Source organism: Schistocerca cancellata, chromosome 11 (assembly GCF_023864275.1).
Source record: "Schistocerca cancellata isolate TAMUIC-IGC-003103 chromosome 11, iqSchCanc2.1, whole genome shotgun sequence".
NCBI lineage: Eukaryota > Metazoa > Arthropoda > Insecta > Orthoptera > Acrididae > Schistocerca > Schistocerca cancellata.
In genome coordinates, this window is record NC_064636.1 from 88,196,949 (window position 1) to 88,219,913 (window position 22,965).

At 39.3% G+C, this 22,965-nt stretch overlaps 1 protein-coding gene across 1 annotated transcript in view; it reads left to right on the plus strand.

Moving 5' to 3' along the window:
- LOC126108247 (protein shuttle craft) overlaps nt 1–22,965 on the plus strand; it is a 276,697-nt gene that overhangs the window by 247,229 nt on the left and 6,503 nt on the right. The window contains exons 18-19 of the mRNA XM_049913476.1: nt 2,235–2,387; nt 12,544–12,653. Coding sequence (XP_049769433.1) covers nt 2,235–2,387; nt 12,544–12,653 — 263 coding nt within the window. The remainder of the gene's footprint in view (nt 1–2,234; nt 2,388–12,543; nt 12,654–22,965) is intronic.

Sequence of the window (22,965 nt, forward strand, 5' to 3'; positions counted from 1 at the left end):
TTTTTAAGAAATATTCCTCTGCTCTCAGATAACAGATTTTTTGGTAGGGATTTAAAAGTTTAAGGCATGTGAGGGGAGGTGCAGGAAATGATCACACAGAAAATGTAGCTCTCACTGGACTGACGCTGGAGTCACGCGACCAGCAAGGGGCTGGAGCTCTTGCCATAGTGTCACTGCAATTGGGCGGACATTGTGGCAGGATAACTCGTAGCTCTTGTCGTTGGCGTGACATCACTCCAAACACCAATTAAATATGGAACAGATAACATTGATTCTAGAATGAGATTTTCACTCTGCAGTGGAGTGTGCGCTGATATGAAACTTCCTGGCAGAGTAAAACTGTGTGCCGGACCGAGACTTTAACTCGGGACCTTTGCCTTTCGCAGGCAAGTGCTCTACCAACTGACCTACCCAAGCACGACTCACACCCCGTCCTCACAGCTTTACTTCCGCCAGTACCTCCGCACACCTCAGTTGGTAGAGCACTTGCCCGTGAAAGGCAAAGGTCCCCAGTTAGAGACTCAGTCCGGCACACAGTTTTAATCTGCCAGGAAGTTTCATATCAGCGCACACTCTGCTGCAGAGTGAAAATCTCATTCTGGAAACATCCCCAAGGCTGTGGATAAGCCATGTCTCCGTAATATCATTTCTTCCAGGAGCGCTAGTTCTGCAAGGTTCACAGGAGAGCTTCTGTGAAGTTTGGGAAGTAGGAGACAAGGTACTGGCAGAAGTAAAGCTGTGAGGACGGGGCGTGAGTCGTGCTTGGGTACCGCAGTTGGTAGAGCACTTGCACGCGAAAGACACAGGTCCCAAGTTCGAGTCTCAGTCCAGCACACAGTTTTAATCTGCCAGGAACTTTCGACATTGATACTTTTTGAGAACTTTCGTGTCAAACACTTCTTCATTTGTTTAATTATATAAAATTGATGATTTTCAGTTACTTAATATTGTTCCTGAGTTTTAACCATTACTCTATACATTGACCTGTAAACAAAATTACTGCTATGCCAGACAAGTTGTCCCCGCATAGGTGGTTAATGGCGCCTGTGTGAAGCCGGGATGGGTTATTAGCTCATACCAAAATTGACTTCAGACACAAAGTGAAATTATATCTGCTTGGAAATTTCTGGAAATTTCTCCTACCCTAAAAAGATTTCCTGAACCTGTAATAATATATATAAATCTGGAGGGGGGGGGGGGGGGGGGAGTGCATTGTTTGTATTGTTTGCTGGTTGTAGATCAGTAAGTTTGCCAGCCACATCCAACACACATGATGTCCATTTTAAGAACAAATATTTCACTGTGCAGTTCCATTTTTGAAAGTTCCATATTAAAACTGTGTGATATCCAGCAACTATTTTCCACAGTGAAGAGAATGAAATCTACACACAGAAGCTCATGATCATATTTCAACGTCACAGTTTCTTAGAATTGGCAGTGCCTCAGTGTGTGGCAACAGACATTGATGCTTCAGTGAAAAGCACTGGATTCATTGATACCCAGTGTTTTTATGTTTAAGGTGTGAATAGAACTGTCTCTGAATACAAGTTGAGGTAAGTTTTAACTTTGTCAGAAAATGATATTCATCATAAGGCTGTATCAGACGTAAGAAATATTGTGTTTCTTACTTAGCTGCCCCATATTCTTCCCTTCATCAATTAGAAGAAATGTAAGTTTCATTTCATTGTCATTTCTCATCAGTGCAACAGTCTTAGAAATTAAATTTCCACGAATTGCATTATCAGCCACCAGGAGCAATACATCTCTGTTGAACTAACATTAGTGGCCACAGAACACTCGTTGTCAACAGTTTGTCACACATATCTGCCTCTCCCTTATACCTCCCTCTCCTCGCCTTGTCTTCCTCCACCATTTGTTGCTGTGAGTGGCCAGTCACTCACTGCTGTGGCGAGCTAGCTCACTAAATAGATTGGCGAACAAGCATATTGTACAGCGTGACCGAGCCATATCTCCACCGTATCTGTTCTTCCAACAGTGCTGGTGCCAAAAGGTACATAGGAAAATCGCTGTGGAATTTGGATGGTAGGAGCAGTAGTACTGGCAGAAAAAAAGCTGAGGGTGTGGGTCGCGATGTGTGCTCGATAGCTCAGTCGCTAAGTGCAGTTACGACCGAGGTTCAGATTCAACTCCCATTCTGGCACAAATTTCTAACCTCCCAAGAACTTATGTGCTCATTTTACTTTTCATGTTAACCACATACATTTCATTTGCAGTCCAAACAGAAGAGTCGCAGTTACTCGTTCGACCCGATGAACCGTGAGAAGCGCCACTTCGTACACGAGTACTGCGAGCATTTCGGCTGCGAGTCGGTTGCCTATGACCAGGAGCCCAAGAGGAACATTGTGGCCACTGCGTCCCGGGATAAGGTAAGAGTACAGAGTGGGAGAACTAGTCAGAAGTGTTGCTCTAATTGCTTTCAGCTCACATGGTTATATACAGTTCAAAAATCACAGTTTATTTTGTGGGCACGTTGTGCCTTAATTTTAATGAAGCATCTTTAGTGGCCAGATGTATTTCCTTATTTTCATCTAAACATAGTACCTTCACTGTACAAGAAGTGCCATTCTACTTATAATCAGCCTTCAGTGACTCATTTTACAAGAGCTAGTTGTAAAGTTTTAATTGTCACCTTGAAAAAAAAATGAGATTGTGGCCAATCGTCCTTCTGCACTCACTCACCCTTCAGTGTGACATATTTATACCTACAGTGAATTACTCGGTTCAGGCCTCAATTGTACTAATCTTCATTTTGTCTGTTCAGAAAATGTTTAATCTCGAAAATCATGTTTTGCTCATTACGGAAATGCTTGCCGAATAATGGTTTCTTCGTCCAAGGAAGAAGTCATGGTGTGTCATTTCAGGGAAATACGGTGGTTGTGGCAAAATCTGATAATGAAAAGTAGCAGTGTGTGTGTGTGTGTGAGACCACTGTAGCAGAAAAAGCTGGGTCATTATCATGGAGAGAAATCACCCCCTGGGACAGCTCCTGTAGTGGTTTGACTTGATAACCTCACATAAGCTCTCCAGGAGATTTCGGCACTATTTTGATGCTCCAGTTTGCCTCTTGCAGACACAGTGTATTAGCATCACACTGCAGAAGTCCCAACTTTCCTTGATGATAGTTCACTTTTGGTCTTTTTCAATGATGGTGAATCTTTGTGTTTCCACTGCTCACTTTGCTCTTTGCTGTGGAATTTTAGTGATACACCCAGGATTTTTCCACAGTGAATAGGCAGCTAAAAAAGTTACGCGGTTTGACGTGGTGTAGCTACAACATTTCTGCTGCTGGCTCAGCTTTCCAGGCTTTCTGAATGGCTGTAGGCATTTGTGGAGCCCAGCATGTGGCGACCTTTGTCACATTCCATGTAAAGGTTGGTTATAATGAAACTGTAATTATTTGAGCCAGCGTAGACAGAAAACTATTTACTGTACAGGTACCGGTCTTAATAGAAATGATGTTAAAACTATCTGTTGCACAATTTGCATTGCCTGTAGTTTTAGTACCACGACTTTCAATTAGGCGCAAGTACTGGTATGGCGAAGTGGGGCTGAAACATGAGCATCAGTGTGCATTACGGTTGCAGTCAATCAACATGGACATGAACAATGTGAGCTGGGCTTTGCCCATAAAGCTGTTTTATCAAAATAGCAGTAGCGCAAATGCTATTCACGAGTATCAACACATTAGAGGAATACGGAGATATCCTGTTTCTGCACCACTGATGAAAAACATGATTCGGAAGTTTGAATTAACTGGCTATTTGCAAATTGATCCTGGGAGAGGCCGACAGTCAGTTGCTCCGCAAATTGTTGAATAAGCTACTCTTGCCATGGCTCAGAATGCTGGACTTAATGTGCGGCCTTTGAGCAGTGCACAAGCTGTGTCCCAACTGCTGAACGTTCTCTGGTCCAACTGAACAACTGTGAAATGGATCTTTAGTGCAGTCATGGATGCAGATGATCATCCCATTGAGCAATATTTGCAACCTCGAACATAAGCACGGTACACGATTAACAGTTGTTACTCTTCATGCGGCAAATAAAAACGTGTGTCGCAGATAGGCACAAGAAAGCGACTGTCACAAATAAATAAAGCTTTTGGCCATTAAGGCGTTCGTCAACAATAGACGTGTGTGTGTGTGTGTGTGTGTGTGTGTGTGTGTGTGTGTGTGTGTGTGTGTGTGTGTGTGTTTTGTGTGTGTCTTCGTCTATTGTTGATGAAGGCCTTAATGGCCAAAAGCTTTATTTCTTTGTGACAGTCTTATTGTTGTGCTTATCTTTGACTCAGCACCTCCGCTATATAGCAACTTTCCTTTTCATGATATATATTCCATCCTGGATTTTCCATTGTTAAATTAAAATGTGTTTCTTTTAATAGTTTATTTGTTATTCCTCTTCTGCGTGTCTTCCAATAGTTTCCGCAAAGTTCCATTGTCCTACAATTGCTCGTTTTTCATGGGCCCCCTATCAAGTAGCGAAAGTTTAATTATTACCATTCTGTAAGATGCTGAAAACTGCTCCCTCACTGGATTTCACTTTTTCCACTATTGCCACAAGTGTGACATGCTGGTCTTTGAGCATGAAGGCCTGCACTTCTCTTGTGATTCCTGATTTTTCACAGAGGGGTAGTTTACTTTTTCATGTATCGTCTTTCAGACTTGTTCATCAACACTGGAAACGTGTGCCAACTGACCAATGTGTCATACAGGAGTACATTTTTGCTGAGTGCTTCCCCCAACTCAGCACTGAACTCTTGCAGCATTGAACGCTTGCAGTATTGATCGACTTGAAACGGAAAAAAGAATAATTTCATGATATTCCACTTTATCGATGCTTGCATCATTGTGTTTTGGCTCATCTAGCGCAGTGATACGGTATCGTGGCTCAGGAACTTCGTTGTATAGCACACCGTCAGGTGGCTTGCAGAGTATGGATGTAGATGTAGATGTAGATTGGGGTATGTACCTGAAAACAGACAAAATATTAATTAGTGACAAAATAATGTTAGATCAAAAATCCACTTACCAAGCAACGGCAGAACAATGGCTCCAAAAGCTTGCCAGTTACAACAGTCTTTTATGTGTGTGTTCTGCCACCGCTTGGTGAGTAGATTTTTTTATCTATACAATTAAAATATGATTTTTTTATGGGGGGGGGGGGGGGGGGGGCTATTAACCCTCGAATGGACACGGCTGTGTACAAAGTGCATGAACCACAAATACCATTGTCTTATAGTTCCATTGTTGTTTAAAAATTATGAGCCCGGATCTATCCCATCATTATTGCTTCAGCTAACAATGTGATAAGTTTCCTTGTCATACTTTCAAGAGAGCAGCTGCAATATAAAATAAACAGCGAGCTAGATGAGAAAATATTTCCGATCTGTGCGTGAAAATGCCCCCAGATTCAGAGCTAGTAGTGCAAATCCTGAATGAGGCAGTTGTCTTCGAGATAATTAGCAAACAATTGAGCAGTTGGCTGGGATGTGAAGCAACTGCGCTGTTTAATGCTCTGACTGGGTCATTACTATGGGGAAATAGACTGATATAGTGAAAGTTCGTTTTATTATTGTTTAATTAAATGCTGATTTAGCTTATATAATGCAAGTTTCTTTGTTGAATTAAACTAAGATGAAACTGTTACATTGCTCATACATGCTCACGTTAGTAACATAGACTGCTATTTTTGACACGTGTACAAAATACGCACTTGAAGATTAAAACTTTGACTACTTGTTGTATATAAAGTAAGTAGAATGCCAATCGGAAAGAGATTCTATAAGAGACCCAAATGCTAAAAGTGCAATTGACATTATCTACGACTCACAGGTAGTAGTGAGGCTAATTAATTATTGTTATTGGCTGATAATTAATTAATTGTTGTTGTTATGGCCCATTTTTGTTTCAAAGGAACCATCTATGCATTTGCAGTAACCTTTTTAGTCGAATCACAGGAAATTTTAGACCGAATGTATAGAGGATGATCCAAATGTCTGTCGTCCTGTGTGTAATAGTTTGATACGGAATTTCTAATTACTTCAAGCTGTTTGTTGCTTGCCATGTTAAAATTTACATTATATTTCTTTCTTTCATTCTTGAGTGCTGCTCCTTTGATGTCAGTTGTGTTCCTTTGTCTATATTTTTGCAGCTATTTCATCTTGCAACTTTTGTTCTCTGTTCCGCGCAGTTCACTGTTTTCTTTGTGAGTCCTCTTGTTACATGTCTTTGTTTCTTTCACTGCTTCTGCTCTTTCTCAGCCACTTTGATCCTCAGGTTTTTCACAATTACCGCTGTAACACAGCCGGCCCTTTGACATTGCATAGCTTTGTTCGCTCTGGCGCTTCATTAATTACTCAAAGCTATAGCTGCCGCCTCACAGATGGCTCCACAGTAAGAAGCTGGACTTGGATTGCAGTAGATAAGACTCAGTTTTCATTCCAGAGACCCAAAATGAGATGATTCTCATGGACATGGAACGTGTTGGAAAATATAACATAAAAAACATAGAGCATTTGAATATAATACACACTCCCCTTATCATTTGTTAGATTAGATTGGATTAGATTAATACTTGTTCCATAGATCATGAATACGAAACTTCGTAATGATGTGGAACGTGTCAGGTTAATAAAAGATGTCTGTACAAGATTTTACATTACACAAAATGTTGCATGACAGTAATGTTTAAGTTGTGGTGGTTCCCTCCCCCCCTTAATTTATATCTAAGAATTCAGCCAATGAGTAGGAGGAGTTGTCATCTAGAAATTCTTTCAATTTTTTTTTTGAAATGTTAGTTGGGTATCTGCCAGGCTTTTGATGCTGTTTGGTAGGTGACCAAAGACTTTTGTGCCAGCATAATTTACCCCTTTCTGTGCCAAAGTCATATTTAACCCTGCATAGTGAAGATCATCCTTTCTCCTGGTGTTATAGCTATGCACACTGCTATTACTTTTGAACTGGGTTGGATTATTAACAACAAATTTCGTTTGTTAAGATATTCATCTGTGTAGTAGAAGAAGTTACCTACCAAAAAGTCTTTCAAACTCTGTTTAAACTGTGCTTTACCCGAAACCAAGTTTTTAATAGTTGCTGGCTATTTATTGAATACTGTACCCCTTTTTTGGATCAAGGTAAGTGATTTTTGTCATGTAAATTGTTCTTATTCCTAGTATTGATACTGTGTATTAAGCTATTGATTCATTAAGGAATAAATATATTGAAAAGCACTGTTTAGAATACCCAATTCCTTGAACTGCTTTTTACACGATGTTCTTGAATTGACACCACAAATGAGTCTATTACATGCTTTTGCACTCACTTTTGCTCGGCTTGACAGGTTACCCAAAAATATGATCCCGTATGACATAATAGACCGAAAGCATGCAAGTTTTTTTTTTTTTTTTTTTATATTTATACCATCTACAGCTGACATCTTTCAGATTGCAAATACAGACTTGTTCAGGCAATTCAACAATTCTGTGGTGCGCCCTTCCCAAATGAATTTATTATCAGGCAGTAATCCCTGAAATTTAATACTGTCGACCTCTTCTATATGCATGATGGGGAAGGAAGTTGGCCGTGCCCTTTCAAAGGAACCATCACGGCATTTGCCTGGAGCGATTTAGGGAAATCACGGAAAACCTAAATCAGGATGGCCGGACGCAGGATTGAACCGCCTTCCTCCCGAATGCGAGTCCAGTGTGCTAACCACTGTGCCACTTCGCTCGGTCTTCTATATGCTTGTCTTCATATGTTACACGTGTGATGGAAGGAAATCTCCTACAGGTTCTGAACTGCATATAGTTGGCCTTTTCAGAATTTACTGACAGTGAATTAGCTTTAAACCATTTATTGATGTCAGCGAAAATTTGATTAACAGCCATTCCTAAATCTGTACTTGCTTGCTATTTATTGCAATGTATGATCTGCAAACAAAACAAACTTAGCAGCCGGCAATGTAATAGACGAGTGATCATTAATGTACACAAGAAAAACCAATGGACCCAAGATGGAACCTTGAGGAACACCACTTGTAATTAATTTCCAATCAGATGAAAACTGATTACTTACTACACAGGTATTTTGCAATGATATCCTTTATTTCCTGTTAGTTAAGGAAGACTTGAACCATTTTGCAGTGCTGCCAGTTACACCATAATATTCTAATTTACTTAAGAGAATGCTGTAATTCACACAGTCAAAGGCTTTTGACAGGTCACGGAAAAAGCCAGTAGTCTCTAATTTATTATCTATTCAATTAAATACATTCTCACTGTACATGTAAATAGCCTTCCCTGTATCAGAACCTTCAGGGAACCCTTTGGTTTAATTCTCTATCTGGCCGTTCACAGTTAAGTTTCTCCCCATTTCTGAAGCTGTACAATGGATATTGTAGACTGTGACTGCGTGCTTATTGAAAGTAAAAACAGATAACTGTAACCAGTTAAGTAGGAATTACTTGTTTATCTCCATAAAGCAGTTTTCAAGACATGTCAGTCTCAGAATCAGATGTGCTTGCAGAATTCACACATTTACATTGATAGTATGATTTACATTTACATGTATAGTATGATGCTGGGTACTAGCTCTGTGACACTTCAATTTATCACCTTGAATGCTAGTTCGGTGTGGCAGAGCAGTTCTAGGTGCTTCAGTCTGGAACCACGCGACCGCTACTGTTGCATGTTCGAATCCTGCCTCGGGCATGGATGTGTGTGATGTCCTTAGGTTAGTTAGGTTTAAGTAGTTCTAAATCCTAGGGGACTGATGACCTCGGGTGTTAAGTCCCATAGTGCTGAGAGCCATTTGAACCATTTTTTTGAGTACTAGCTATGTGGCAGCTTGTGTGGAGAAACAAACTACTGACGTTTGTTATGTGAATCCTGTCCAGTATATTTAATATTTCTGTACAAATAATCATAATGGCTGCAATAAACTGAATGTCTGTTTACCATAAAACAATAATTGAAGGCCATGTTAAAATAAGACTAATGGCAAAGCAGGTGTGTGTGTGTGTGTGTGTGTGTGTGTGTGTGTGTGTGTGTGTGTGTGTGTGAGAGAGAGAGAGAGAGAGAGAGAGAGAGAGAGAGAGAGAGAGAGAGAGAGAGTGCTTTATTTCTTCTTCACACTGAAATGGCTGGATGGATTTTGAAAAACATTTGAATGCCTAAGTGGATGGATTTTGATGAAATTTGGAATGGAAATAACATATATCTTGAATTAACAGATAGGCTACCTTATATATACCTATTTATCAAAGGGGTGAGGGTGGGGGTGGAAAAGAAGTGTATTGCATGACATACAAACCCATATTTTGTTCATCCAGTATTTGAGAATGACAGCACTTGTTGACTTCCAACAAACTTTACACGTAATTTCAAACCTTTATGAAACTTTTTCTTGCTGACAGTCCCTACAAAATGATGAAAGGAAAAAACTTTATAGCCTGCTACATTTTTGCTGTTCTTTTAGTGAAACTGCCACTTGTATCATGATGATTTAATTTATTATTTCTTTACTGCTAACTCTGTTGACAACACATTTTGCAGACAGTAGCCACATATACCATTGGATGTATTTGCAAAACAGTCCCATTGTATGACACACACTTCAGCAGATATGATGTCAAAAATTGAGATGCCTCAAAATAAAACTGCAGGACGAAATTTGTTAGAGATACAGATGAAATGTATGTACAAATACATGTGAAATACATTTGACTTGTGCGTACACAGACGGCTGTTGGTGAATAGCTCATCCTAAGCACCTGGAATAATTTCAAGCAAATTTGGTACACACATTATTTACGATTTGGAAAGAAATACTGTGGGGATAAGAACACCAGCATCCTATTGTGGTGGGAGTAATTACATTTAGAGGGAAAGGGAGACGGGGGATGGACAGAGAGAGGTTAAAGGGGGAGAGGACTGATAGAAGATTGTAATAAATACATACCTGGGCAGTTTTTTATGAAAAACTCTTTAACTGTTAAGTTACAGTGCAGGGTGCATTCTTATAGACATCTGGTTGGAAATGCATTCTACTTGAAGGTGGAGATAACAAAAATAATCTTTCACATGTAGATTTCAGCGATTAAAAGCTCACATGAGAACACGCCAAGCAAGTGGGAATGTCCTGTCTGTACCAATGTTTAAGCTCCACACGTGAAAGGCAGTTGGCAGTAATCCCTACCCTCGCACTGGGGCCAAACTAGTGTCGACAGTTCAATGTCACCATACTGTGGGGATTCTCCGTAGCCCAGGGGTGTGTGTTACGAAGGTTGACGATACTTCCTCTTGCAAAGGTAGCCTCACCCATGAGTGGGACAATTGACAGAAATCCCAGCAAGGTTGTGGCCAGTGGGACAGACCAGTGACAAAACAGTCATTCTGAACAGAAGTCTGTAGTTAATAAGGCCTGCACGTATTGTGAGAACGGATAACGGCAGTTGTTGTGGAGAATGTTTGACATGGTCGTCTGGCTTTCCCAGTGCTGGCGGGCCACCACCATGGTGCTGATATCAGGATCACTCTTGAAGATATTTTGTCACCACATACCCTGGGAACACATTTTTAGCCATATGCTCTGTGAGCTTTTTTGCACCTTATCCTTTCAGTCATGATTTCTTGCAGTTCGTCCCTATTTAGCAAAATCACCCTATGGTGTGTGCACATGTGCACGTATTTAGGACCTATATAAGTAGTTTCACCTTTTGAGCTCTGTAAGTGTAATTTTCAACAATTTCATGTCAAAGTACTAGCTACTATTACTTCCATCCAGTGGTAGGAACATGTATTGTCAATTTGTTTAACTGCAATTAGGGCTTTTTATTTAAGAACAATTGGGTAACAAAAGAGATACCAAATTTACTGTAATTATGTTTGAAACCTGTTTATTATACTTTCAGTTTGATATGCTATTGGCTAACATCTGATTAACTCATGATTAGTGAAATTCGTAAAATGAAACCAGATTAACACTGTAAGTAATGTGTTTATTTGTTGGGCTGCTGTATTGTCTGTCGGGAAAGACATGGAGAGACAGTGAATATCACAGTGTGCAACAAATGGAGCACATGTGGATGTGTATCCGTATGAAACTAAGAGTTAAGCTATCATTTGCAATAAATCCCATAGCAGTGTTTAGCATAGTTCTTAAGAAATAATTTATTGTACTCAGACAAGGACTTTATGCCAGTTGTGTATAAATTTATAAACTCGGATCAGATGTAGCTCACAAGGATACCTGTCCAGCATTTAGATTCTCTTTTTGAAACTGTCCATATGATGATGTAGGTTGAGATCCCAGGTATCATACACTGCAGCCATTCAACCTGGTGGGTCCCAGTTTCTGAGTAATTGATGATTAATAAATAATAATAATAAAAGAATTTGTGTGTCACTAAACAGCATTAAAAATGTTGCATGTTGTGATCTGGTTGCATGGTATAGTGGATAGCTTAAAAACATCACATGCAAGAGGTTGTGGGTTTGAATCTTGTCACGTGCACTTTTTTTTATTTACAATTTGTATCAGATGACTTTGATCATTATTTTTATACAGTTTATTGGTTGAAATGTAATTTTTCAATTCCATTACTTTGTCCCATAATTTTAATCATAATATCAGCTTTTTCATTTACTTTCATTCTTTCTCCACTTGAAATCTTTGTTCGCCTGTTTTAAATTAATTAATTAATTCCCCCACCCCCTGCTGATTCATTATATCTATTTCTCATTGTGCTCGAATTTCGTTTTACTTATAAATCTGTCTTTCATTTAAATTTTCATCTGGATTATTTTGTCCATATTGCAATAGATAGGGTATGTTTTAAATGGTTTTATGACTAGCACCGTGCAAAACAAAAAAAAAATTTTTTTTTGCACATCTGGTAACAAAAACATGTTTCTCACTGTGGCACAAATACAAATATTTTGTCTTTTGTTTTGTAACTAATGAACAGAATTTTCAAGTAATGGAACATTATAATAGATAAATATAATTAAATTCATATTTGCAGAAATTCTGATAGGAAAAAGAATGTTATAAAGAAAATATGAGAAAGTTCATATGGTGATTAAAATGTTGTGAAAAAGGAATAGAAATAAATAATTACATTTAAACCAGTTAATTGAATAAAAATAATAATTGAAGTCATTTCAGTAATTTTAAAAATAAAAAGAAATTTAATACACTTCACAAAATCTGAATCCATAACCTCCCGCATGGGAAGCTGTTATCGTATCCATTATACCACACTATATAATGTGACTTTTTTAACGTATTGAGTGTCATAGAAAATTCCAAAATTATTTTTTCGTCAATTGCTCACAAATGAGGGCCCAGCAAGGTGAATGGCTGCAGTGTGTGATACCCGAGATACTAACCTACATCACCATACAGGTAGTTTCAAAAAGTCGATCGCAACACTGGGGACCTGTACTTGTCGGTTGGGAAATACTTGTAACGAGACTGCACTTTGCTGCTGCCAGCGTCTGACCCTCTGTCTCCGTCCCACCTACAGGCGTGGCTGCCCAGCATGAGCCTGCTGGAGGTGATACAGCGGGAGAGCGGCCAGCGCAAGATCCCCAAGCCAGTCATCTCCTCGACCGGCCGCGCGCAGCCTGCTGCCAGGTGAGTCAGTGGCTCGCAGCCTGCTGCGGCACGTCACTGCTCGCTACAGTTACAGCCGGTGGTGGTACCGGGAAGGATAGCGAGTAGTGAAATTTGACTTTGAATCCAGCATAGTGGGAAGAATACACAATTAGGTCTATAGGTGATTTGTGGACAACCAGTGACCCACAGGCCGCATCTGTCCTTCGATCGTTTTCAATATTACCCTCAGATCATCCAGACAGCAAAACAGTATTTTCCAAAACAGCATGTAAATGACATCAAGACTATACATATATGCACGAAAAAGTCAAGCTTAACTACAAAAGACACATAATGCGGTATCTTGAACGGAATGACCTCCTCAGTGTCAACCAGCACAGATTCCAAAAACATCGACCGTGTGAAACACAGCTCGCACTTTTCTCACGTGACATACTGAATGATTTGGATTGAGGCAGTTGGGTAGATGCAGTATTTCTCAATTTCCGAAAAGCATTTGACTCAGTACCATACCTATGCTTATTGTCAGAAGTACAGTCATATGAGGCATCGAGTGAAATTTGTAACTGGATTGCGGACTTTTTGATAGAAATGATACAGTATGTTATCTTGGATGGTGAGTCATCTTCAGATATAGAAGTAACTTCAGGCGTGCCCCATAGATGTGTGTTGGGACCCTTGCTGTTTCTATATTAATGACCTTGTAGACAATATTAATAGTAACCAAAGACTTTTGCAGATGATACAGTTATTGTGTGAAAGGAGCCGCATAAATATTCATTCAGATCCTGATAAAATTTCAAAGTGTAGCAGAGATTGGCAACTTGCTTTAAATCTTCAGAAATTTAAAATTGTGCATGTCAGAAAATGAAAAAACATAGTATCTTATGATTATAATATCGGTAAGTCACTACTGGAATTTCCAACTCATACACTTTGAATGGATATTAAATGGAATGATCACATAGGCTCAAATGGGAGTAACATAGGTAGTAGACTTTCATTTATTTGTTGAATACTAGGGAAGTGCAGTCTACAAAAGAGGTTTCTTGCAGATTACTCATGTGACCCATCCTACAATATTGCTCAAGTGTGAGAGACCCATACCAAGTAGGACTAACAGGGGATATTGAGTGTATACAGAGAAGGGCAGCACGAATGCTCACAGGTTTGTTTGATCCGTGTGAGACTCTCATAGAAATACTGAAGAAACTGAACTGGAAGACTCTTGAAGGTAGACGTAAACTATCCTGAGAAAGTCTGTTAACGAAGTATCAAGAACCGACTTCAAATGATTACTCTGGGGATATACTACAACCCCCCTACATATATTGCTTACATAGGGATTGTGAGGATAAGATCAGAATAATTACAACACCCATGCAGTCATTCAAACCATCATTCTTCCCGTGCTCTGTACGTGAATGGAATGGGAAGAAAGGCTAATTAATGCTGTTGTGGGATGTACCATCAACCATGCACATCAAGGTGGTTTGCACAGTATAGATGTATTTATGGACAGTGATAGAACAGTGTTTGTTTTATATAATATTGACATGGTTTATATGCTAGTTTGCAAACTACTGTTTTGTCCGCCCAGATGATTCAAAATTGGGTTCAGGTAAAATATCAATAAAATGAAAAAGTGAACCTTCGAAATTTTACTGTTTCTATATCACACTGTAGTTTTGATTTTATGCGCTAGGAATGGTGCTGTCACATCAGTCACATGATGGTGTGGCCCGCAACCTGAAGTAAGTATGTGAATCGGGCCTGTGGGTCACAAAAGGTTGCCCACAGCTGGCATAGAGGGTGGTGGGAGAGGAGAGGAGAGGAGAGTTGACTCGAAGCTAGTGAAATGAAATTCCTAAGAATTATGTTACGGAGAACTCAGAGTAAGTTAATCGGGACTCGGGGCAAGTAAGGCTAGCAACCTGCTTCCCTGGTACTTTAAATATGATGCTGGCAACAATCAGAGCAAAATGCCTCAGACCTTTGAAGGTGACGGTGTCCCACCTCAAACTGACAAACCAGGGACTCCTAAGATACGACTTGGCAAACAAATGGTAATGAGATGGGGAGCTGCAAGTAAGATGGGGTTGGACGTTTTAGCTGTTAGTGACATCGGGGTAAGGGGTGAGAAAGAAGAGAAAGTGGGAGAATACAAGGTCTACCTGTCAGGAGTCAAAGCAGGAATAGCACAATGGGGTGTAGGGCTTCACATCAGGAAAGAAATGGAACCCAGCGTAGTTGCAATAAGGTATGTAAACGAACTACTGATGTGGATAGATTTGACAGTGTCTAGCAAGAAAATTAGGATTGTGTAAGTATATTCGCATTGTGAAGGGACAGATCAAGATAAGATGGATAGTTTTTATGAGGCACTCAGTGATGTAGTTGTTAGAGTAAAGGACAAGGACAGTGTTCTGCTCATGGGTGATTTTAACGCCAGGATTGGAAATCGAACAGAAGGGTATGAAAAGGTTATGGGTAAATTTGGAGAGGATATGGAGGCCAACAGGAACGGGAAACAACTCTTGGATTTCTGTGCCAGTATCGGCTTAGTAATCACAAACTCCTTTTTTAAACATAAGAACATTCACCGGTATACTTGGGAAGGAAGGGGAACCAGATCTGTCATTGACTATAAAATAACAGATCAGGAATTCAGGAAGGCTGTGAGGGACACACATGTATTCAGGGGATTCTTTGATGACACTGATCATTATTTAATCTGCAGTGAAATTAGGATTGTGAGGCCGAAAGTGCAGGAGATCAGGCACAAGTACATAACAGCGATCTCAGAAAGGTACCAGTTAGTTGAATGTAGTCAATTACAGTCATTGGAAAAGGAATGGACAAGGTACAGGGACACAGTACTAGAAGTGGCCAAAGAATGTCTTGGAACAGTAGTGTGTAAAAGTAGGATGAAGCAAACAGCTTGGTGGAATGATACAGTCAAGGCAGCCTGTAAAAGGAAAAAGAAGGCGTATCAAAAATGGCTACATACCAGAACCCAGGTAGACAGAGAAAGTTACGTTGAAGAAAGAAACAAAGCCAAACAGATAATTGCAGCATCCAAGAAGAAATCGTGGGAAGACTTTGGAAACAGGTTGAAGACTATGGGTCAAGCTGCTGGAAAACCATTCTGGAGTGTAATTAGCAGTCTTCGAAAGGGAGGTAAGAAGGAAATGACAAGTATTTTGGACAGGTCAGGAAAACTGCTGGTGGATCCTGTGGATGCCTTGGGCAGATGGAGGGAATATTTTGAAGAGTTGCTCAATGTAGGTGAAAATGCGATCAGTAATGATTCAGATTTCGAGGTAGAATGGGATAGGAATGATGATGGAAATACGATCACATTTGAGGAAGTGGAGAAAATGGTCAATAGATTGCAGTGCAATAAAGCAGCTGGGGCAGATGAAATTAAGTCGGAAATCATCAAATACAGTGGAATGTCAGGTCTTAAATGGCTACACAGGATAATTGAAATGGCCTGGGAGTCAGGACAGGTTCCATCAGACTGGACAAAAGCAGTAATCACACCAATCTTTAAACATGGAAACAGAAAAGATTGTAACAACTACAGAGGTATCTCTTTAATCAGCGTTATGGATAAAATCTTCTCAGGTATTGTTGAAAGGAAAGTGCTAGTATTAGTTGAGGACCAATTGGATGAAAATCAGTGTGGGTTTAGGCCTCTTAGAGGTTGTCAGGACCAGATCTTTAGCTTACGGCAAATAATGGAGAAGTGTTATGAGTGGAACAGGGAATTGTATCTATGCTTTATAGATCTAGAAAAGGCATATGACCGGGTTCCTAGGAGGAAGTTATTGTCTGTTCTACAATATTATAGAATAGGAGGCAAACTTTTGCAAGCAATTAAAGGTCTTTACATGGATACTCAGGCAGCAGTTAGAGTTGACGGTAAATTGAGTTCATGGTTCAGAGTAGTTTCAGGGGTAAGACAAGGCTGCAACCTGTCTCCACTGTTGTTCATATTATTTATGGATCATATGTTGAAAACAATAGACTGGCTGGGTGAGATTAAGATATGTGAACACAAAATAAGCAGTCTTGCATATGCGGATGACTTAGTTGTGATGGCAGATTCGATTGAAAGTTTGCAAAGTAATGTTTCAGAGCTAGATCAGAAATGTAAGGACTATGGTATGAAGATTAGCATCTCCAAAACGAAAGTAATGTCAGTGGGAAAGAAATATAAACGGATTGAGTGCCAAATAGGAGGAACAAAGTTAGAATAGGTGGACGGTTTCAAGTACTTAGGATGCATATTCTCGCAGGATGGCAACATAGTGAAAGAACTGGAAGCGAGGTGTAGCAAAGCTAATGCAGTGAGCGCTCAGCTACGATCTACTCTTTTCTGCAAGAAGGAAGTCAGTACCGAGACAAAGTTATCTGTGCACCGTTCGATCTTTCGACCAACTTTGTTGTATGGGAGCGAAAGCTGGGTGGATTCAGTTTACCTTATCAACAAGGTTGAGGTTACGGATATGAAAGTAGCTAGGATGATTGCAGGTACTAGTAGATGGGAACAATGGCAGGAGAGTGTCCACAATGAGGAAATCAAAGAAAAACTGGGAATGAACTCTATAGATGTAGCAGTCAGGGCGAACAGGCTTAGATGGTGGGGTCATGTTACATGCATGGGAGAAGCAAGGTTACCCAAGAGACTCATGGATTCAGCAGTAGAGGGTAGGAGGAGTCGGGGCAGACCGAGGAGAAGGTACCTGGATTCGGTTCAGAATGATTTTGTAGTAATAGGTTTAACATCAGAAGAGGCACCAATGGTAGCACTGAATAGGGGATCATGGAGGAACTGTATAAGGGGGCTATGCTCCAGACTGAACGCTGAAAGGCATAATCAGTCTTAAATGATGATGATGATGTTGATGACTGTCTATACTTTTAAAAATAAATTCATAAAACTTTCTCAGAATGACCAGAAAGGATTCAGGATTTACACTTGTAGTGGTGGAAGTTCTTCTTCTTCTTCTTCTTCTTCTTCTTCTTCTGCTTTTACGGCCTCATTGGACCACTTCAGTCAATCATTTCTGGTCCTCTTCTTTGGTATTTTCCCCTTCCGAGTGGCCCAGTATCTCTTCATTCGTTCCGATGCTTTTCGTCGTTTCTCATCTGTAAATACCCTTTTCATTGTATGTCGTTTGTCAATTTTTGGTTTAAATCTTATTTCTGTGCCCCTCAACTTCTTTACATTTGGCATTTTGTTCTGCAAATCATCCAGAGTTATTTCCAGTTCTTCCATATCCTCTCTTATTTCCTTAAGCCATCCTCCTTGTTGTTTCAAATTCCAGAGTTTCTCAATAATTTTCCTTGATACTCTGGTTTCTGGTGTCCTCAGAATGTGACCACAAAAAGAGATCCTTTTCTTTCGTATAGTATCGGTGATGGGCTCCAGTTCTCTGTATACCACTTCATTTGGAACTATCCGCCATTGCCCAGCTTTTTGATATTTCTTATTTATGCATGTTCTAGCAATTCTTCTCTCTACTTTTAAAATTTTGTCAATTCTGTTTTTCTGGGTGACTTTAAAAAGAGTTTCACTTCCGTATGTAACCTCTGGTTGAACCACCGTCTTGTAATGTTTTAATTTTGTTTTAATTGATAGACATTTTTTATTGTACGTAGACCATGTTAGTTTTTGAGCTTTTATCATTTTATTAGTTCTTGCTCGCCATGCAGGTTTCTCGTCCAATTTATGTGTTATAATTTCACCCAGGTATTTAAATTTTTTCACTATTTTAATTTCCCTATTGTTCACTGTGATGTGATCTATTACAGGTGGATCCATTACCATTATTTCAGTCTTTTCAAATGATATCTGGAGTCCTAATTTTTGTGCTATATTTTGTAAGCATGTTATTCGTTTCGTGGCTTCCTGAATATTATTAGCTAGTAATGCTAGGTCATCAGCAAATCCCAAGCAATTTAGGTTTATTTTATCTTTCTTAGTTCCAATTTTAATATTCATAGGATTTTCCTTGTACCATTCTCTCATTACATATTCAAGAGCACAATTGAATAGCAATGGTGATAAACAATCTCCCTGTCTCAACCTTTTTTAATCGTAAATGGTTCAGATATTTCTCCTCTAAATTTTACTTTGGATTTGGTGTTTGTTAAGGTTAACTGTATCATTTTTATTAATTTAGGATGAAGTCCAAAATTCCTTAATATTTTCATCATTGAAGATCTATGGATGCAATCATACGCCTTTTTGAAATCTACAAAGGTTATGACTAGTTGTTTTTGCCTTCTTTTGTAGATATCCATAACTAACTTCAAGATGATTATCTGTTCTGGGCAGCTTCTCCAGGATCTAAATCCTCCTTGATATTCTCCCAGTTCCAGTTCTAGTTGATCTTTACAGCGGTTGTATAGTATTCTTGCCATGATCTTATACGTGCAGTCCAAAAGGGAAATTCCTCTATAGTTGTCTGGATTTGATTTTTCTCCTTTCTTATGTAATGGATGTATTATAGCAGTAGTCCAATTTTCTGGTAATTTCTCTTCATTCCAGATTTTTACTATGCATTGGTGTAATGCTATCTTTACTGGTTCTGCTGCATATTTCCAAAGTTCAGCAAACGTTTGATCTTCTCCACTTGCTTTGTAGTTTTTGAGTTCTTTCAAAGCTCTGTAGACCTCATTAATTGTAGGTGGATTTATTTTCTGCTGGTGTTTTAATTGGGGTTTCTGTGTTTATCTGAAGAAGTTCTGGGGGATCTTCACAATTTAGTAACTTGTTAAATGTTTCTGCTAGTTAAATGTTTCTGCTAGAATTTCTGTATTTTTACTATTGCTATGGGCTAGGTTATTATCTTTATCTTTTAACATTAATGTTGGAGGATCATATCTTTGTAATTGTCTGCCAAATAGTTTGTAATAGTCTCTTGAGTTTGTTTTTTCACTATTTGTTTCTATCATTAGAAGTATATCTTTTTGGTACTGACGTTTAACTCTCCTTATTATTTTTTGTGTTGTCTTCCTTTGTTTTGTGAGTTCCAAATATGATTTTTCTGTTTTTTTCATTTTGATGCCTTAACCAGGCTTGGTGTCGATCCAACACTGCTTCATCACATTCATCGTTCCACCACTGGTGTTTTTTCCTTGGATTTATAGGGGCAACTTGTTCAGCTATTTGTTTCAATTTGGGGATTATTTCTTCCAGATCATCTGTTATTTTTATATCCCTGGTTTGTGCTTCATAATCCTCATTTTGTATCAGTTTATGAGGGTCATAGGTTCTCTTCTTCTTCTGGTGGGATTTTTTCTTTGCTAATGGGGTTAATTTAATTTTAATTTTTATCATGTAATGATCTGATCCAGTATCTGTCCCTCTCAGTACTTTCACATTGTAAATTTCCTTGTGGTAATTCTTGTCCATGCAGACATGGTCCAGTTGCCATTCTCCTTTTTTCCAGTCTGGATGTTTCCAAGTTTTTAGTTTACTTGGTCTTCTCTTAAAATACGTCGACTTTGATATCGTGTCATGGTTTCTGCAAAATTCCACTAGTCTTATGCCATTTTTGTTTGTTCTTCTTTGTGCTGTCCATTTCCCTATTATGTCTCTGTATCTCTTTGCCCTTCCTAACTGGGCATTGAAGTCTCCAATTAAAATTTTGATGTGATTTTTATTAATGTTATTCGTCGTTTGATCTAAGAGCTCCCAAAATTTTTCTACCTCTTCTCTGTGTTCTTTTTTATTATTTTTATCATTTGTCGGGGCATGGGCATTTATTATTGTGTACATTTTATTTGCAGCTTTTAGAGTTAATGTTGAGAGCCTGGGAGATTGTGCTTTAAATTCTATTGTGGACTCTATTATTTTCAGACTCACCACGAATCCTGTTCCAAATTGTGGACACTGTTTCATGACTCTTTTCCCTGGTATTCCCTTATAAATCCTATATCCTTGTGATTCTATCGGCTCCTGATCAGTATTTCTCATTTCTTGAAGTCCGGTTATGAGAATCCCCTTGCGATCCATTTGATCCGTCAGAATTTTGAGTTTGCCTGGTTGTATGAGGGAATTTGTATTGTGTGTCGCAATGTAGTTTATTTGTCCTGTCTTGAGTTTTGGTCGTCTGTCCATGTTGGGTATTTTCAGATGCTCCGACTCATCCAAGTTATCTTTCAGGTGACTGCCCACCGTATCCGAGTGCAGTCTTCCTTGGTTATTGCCAAGCGGTGGATTTTTCCTTGAAAGATTTCCTTCCATGTTTGACTTTCAAAGGTAGTCAACCTTGTATGGAGCAAGCTCCGAGTTACAACTACGGTTGTTAGCCGTGGAGGTTGTTTAGTGTTTGGTCCGCGAGAGCTATTTTATTTCACTCAAGTCCGCCGGTAAACCGGTGAGGACCCCCCTATCCGCCACCTGGGACGCGCCACGTCGGAGTATCACCTCTCCGCCTACTACGACACCGTAGTAGGTTCGTGGAAGTTCAAAAATATAAGAATTTTTTTTATTTTATTTTATTTTATTTTATTTTTTTATTTATTTTTTTTTATTTTTTTTTATTTTTACATTTGTATTTCACCTTTTTTTCACTTACCATTGGCTGCATTTGTTGCTATAGGTACACTTTTCTTCATAAGTAAGAGAGATTCTTCGATTAATTTTGCACAGCATACAAACCATACTTACAGGTGTATGAAACTCTAGAATTTTCCAAATATATTAAAAACTGTGGTAAAAATTGAGATAATTAACTATATTATTTGAGTTTTTTCTAAACATAAAGTTTAAAATGTAACAGCACATTCATTTTTTCATAAATTAAATAATTCCTAGAGTTTCATACACCTGTAAGTATGGTTTGTATGCTGTGCAAAATTCATCGGAGAATCTGTCTTACTTATGAAGAAACGTGTACCTATAGCAACAAACGCAGCCAATAGATGATGAACTTTCACATGTAAAAAAAATTTATTATTATTATTTTAACTTCAACTGCTATGATTGTGAATCCTGAATCCTTCCTGGTCATGCTGACAACGTTTTATGAATTTATTCGTAAAAGTATAGACAGTGGAAATTAAAATGTCCTGTGCTGTCTCCTCTGCTCCAAGACGGCCCGTTTGACGTCCTACACCCCTTAATATTGTCTACCTAGTTTCAGAGCAAGAGGGAGAGCCAGAGTTAGATGGATTGACTCGATCCAGACTACTATTACAAGAGTGAATCTGGACTGGAACAAAACAGTTCTAGAGAAGAATAGTGGGAAGATGGAGGAAAGTGGAGAAGTACCATAAATGTCCCAATGTTGTCCGATGCTGGATAAAAGGAAATGGATGCTTCTGAGATAGTGTATAATTTAGTGTGCGAAACTGCCACACCTGACAGTAAAGTGGGTCTAACCCGGCAGTGTGATGAGTCAAAATGAACTCGGCTGACAGACAGCAGTACATAATTTCATGTTGCATCAAATCTGTGCCAGAGTTCATCAGTCGTAGTGGTCGGCAAATCGTGGTACGTCAGTCTCTCAACAACCCCGGACCAGATGTTTTCAGCATTTGAGAGACCTGCAGTACATGCTATGCAGGGCAACTGTCAAACACCTTCTGTGTTGACGTAGTCAGGACGGCACAGGCAATGTGCAATCTCGCACTATCTTGTCGACAGATAAGGTCACAGGGACTTCGAACACTAGGCGTGACCTCCAGTCTTAACATGTCAGAAATAAGGTAACAAATCCAGTCTGACAATGTTATTTCTCTTTGAAGTCTCCACACATGGATATGTACAGCATAATGCTCTGCACTGAACTGGAACTTGTCTGAAAAGAAGACAACGTGTCGCTGCCCCCACTGCCAAGGGAAGTCACAACAAACCCTGTACGGACATGATGTGATGCTCTGGACACTGTCACTCTATGGGGTCTGTTCAAAAAATTCCAGTGATTACAAAAATGGACTGGGTCCTTTGGTCCAACTGAATCTATCATTGACTGGAAATGGTTACGTTTGGCTACTTGGAGACCATTTGCAGCCAATCATGGACTTAATGTTCCTGAACAGCGATTGAATTTTTACGGATTGCAATACACCGTGTCACCAGCCCACAATTGTTCACCACTGGTTCGAAGAACATTGTTGCCAATCCGAGCTAATGATTTATTCACCCAGAGTGTCCGACATAAATACCATCTAACATTTATGGGATATAATCTAGAGGTCAGTTCCTGCACAGTATCCAGCACCAGCAACACTTCAGCAGTTACGGACAGCTTTAGAGGTAGCATGACTTAATATTTCTGCAAGGGACTTCCAGTGACTTATCAAGTCC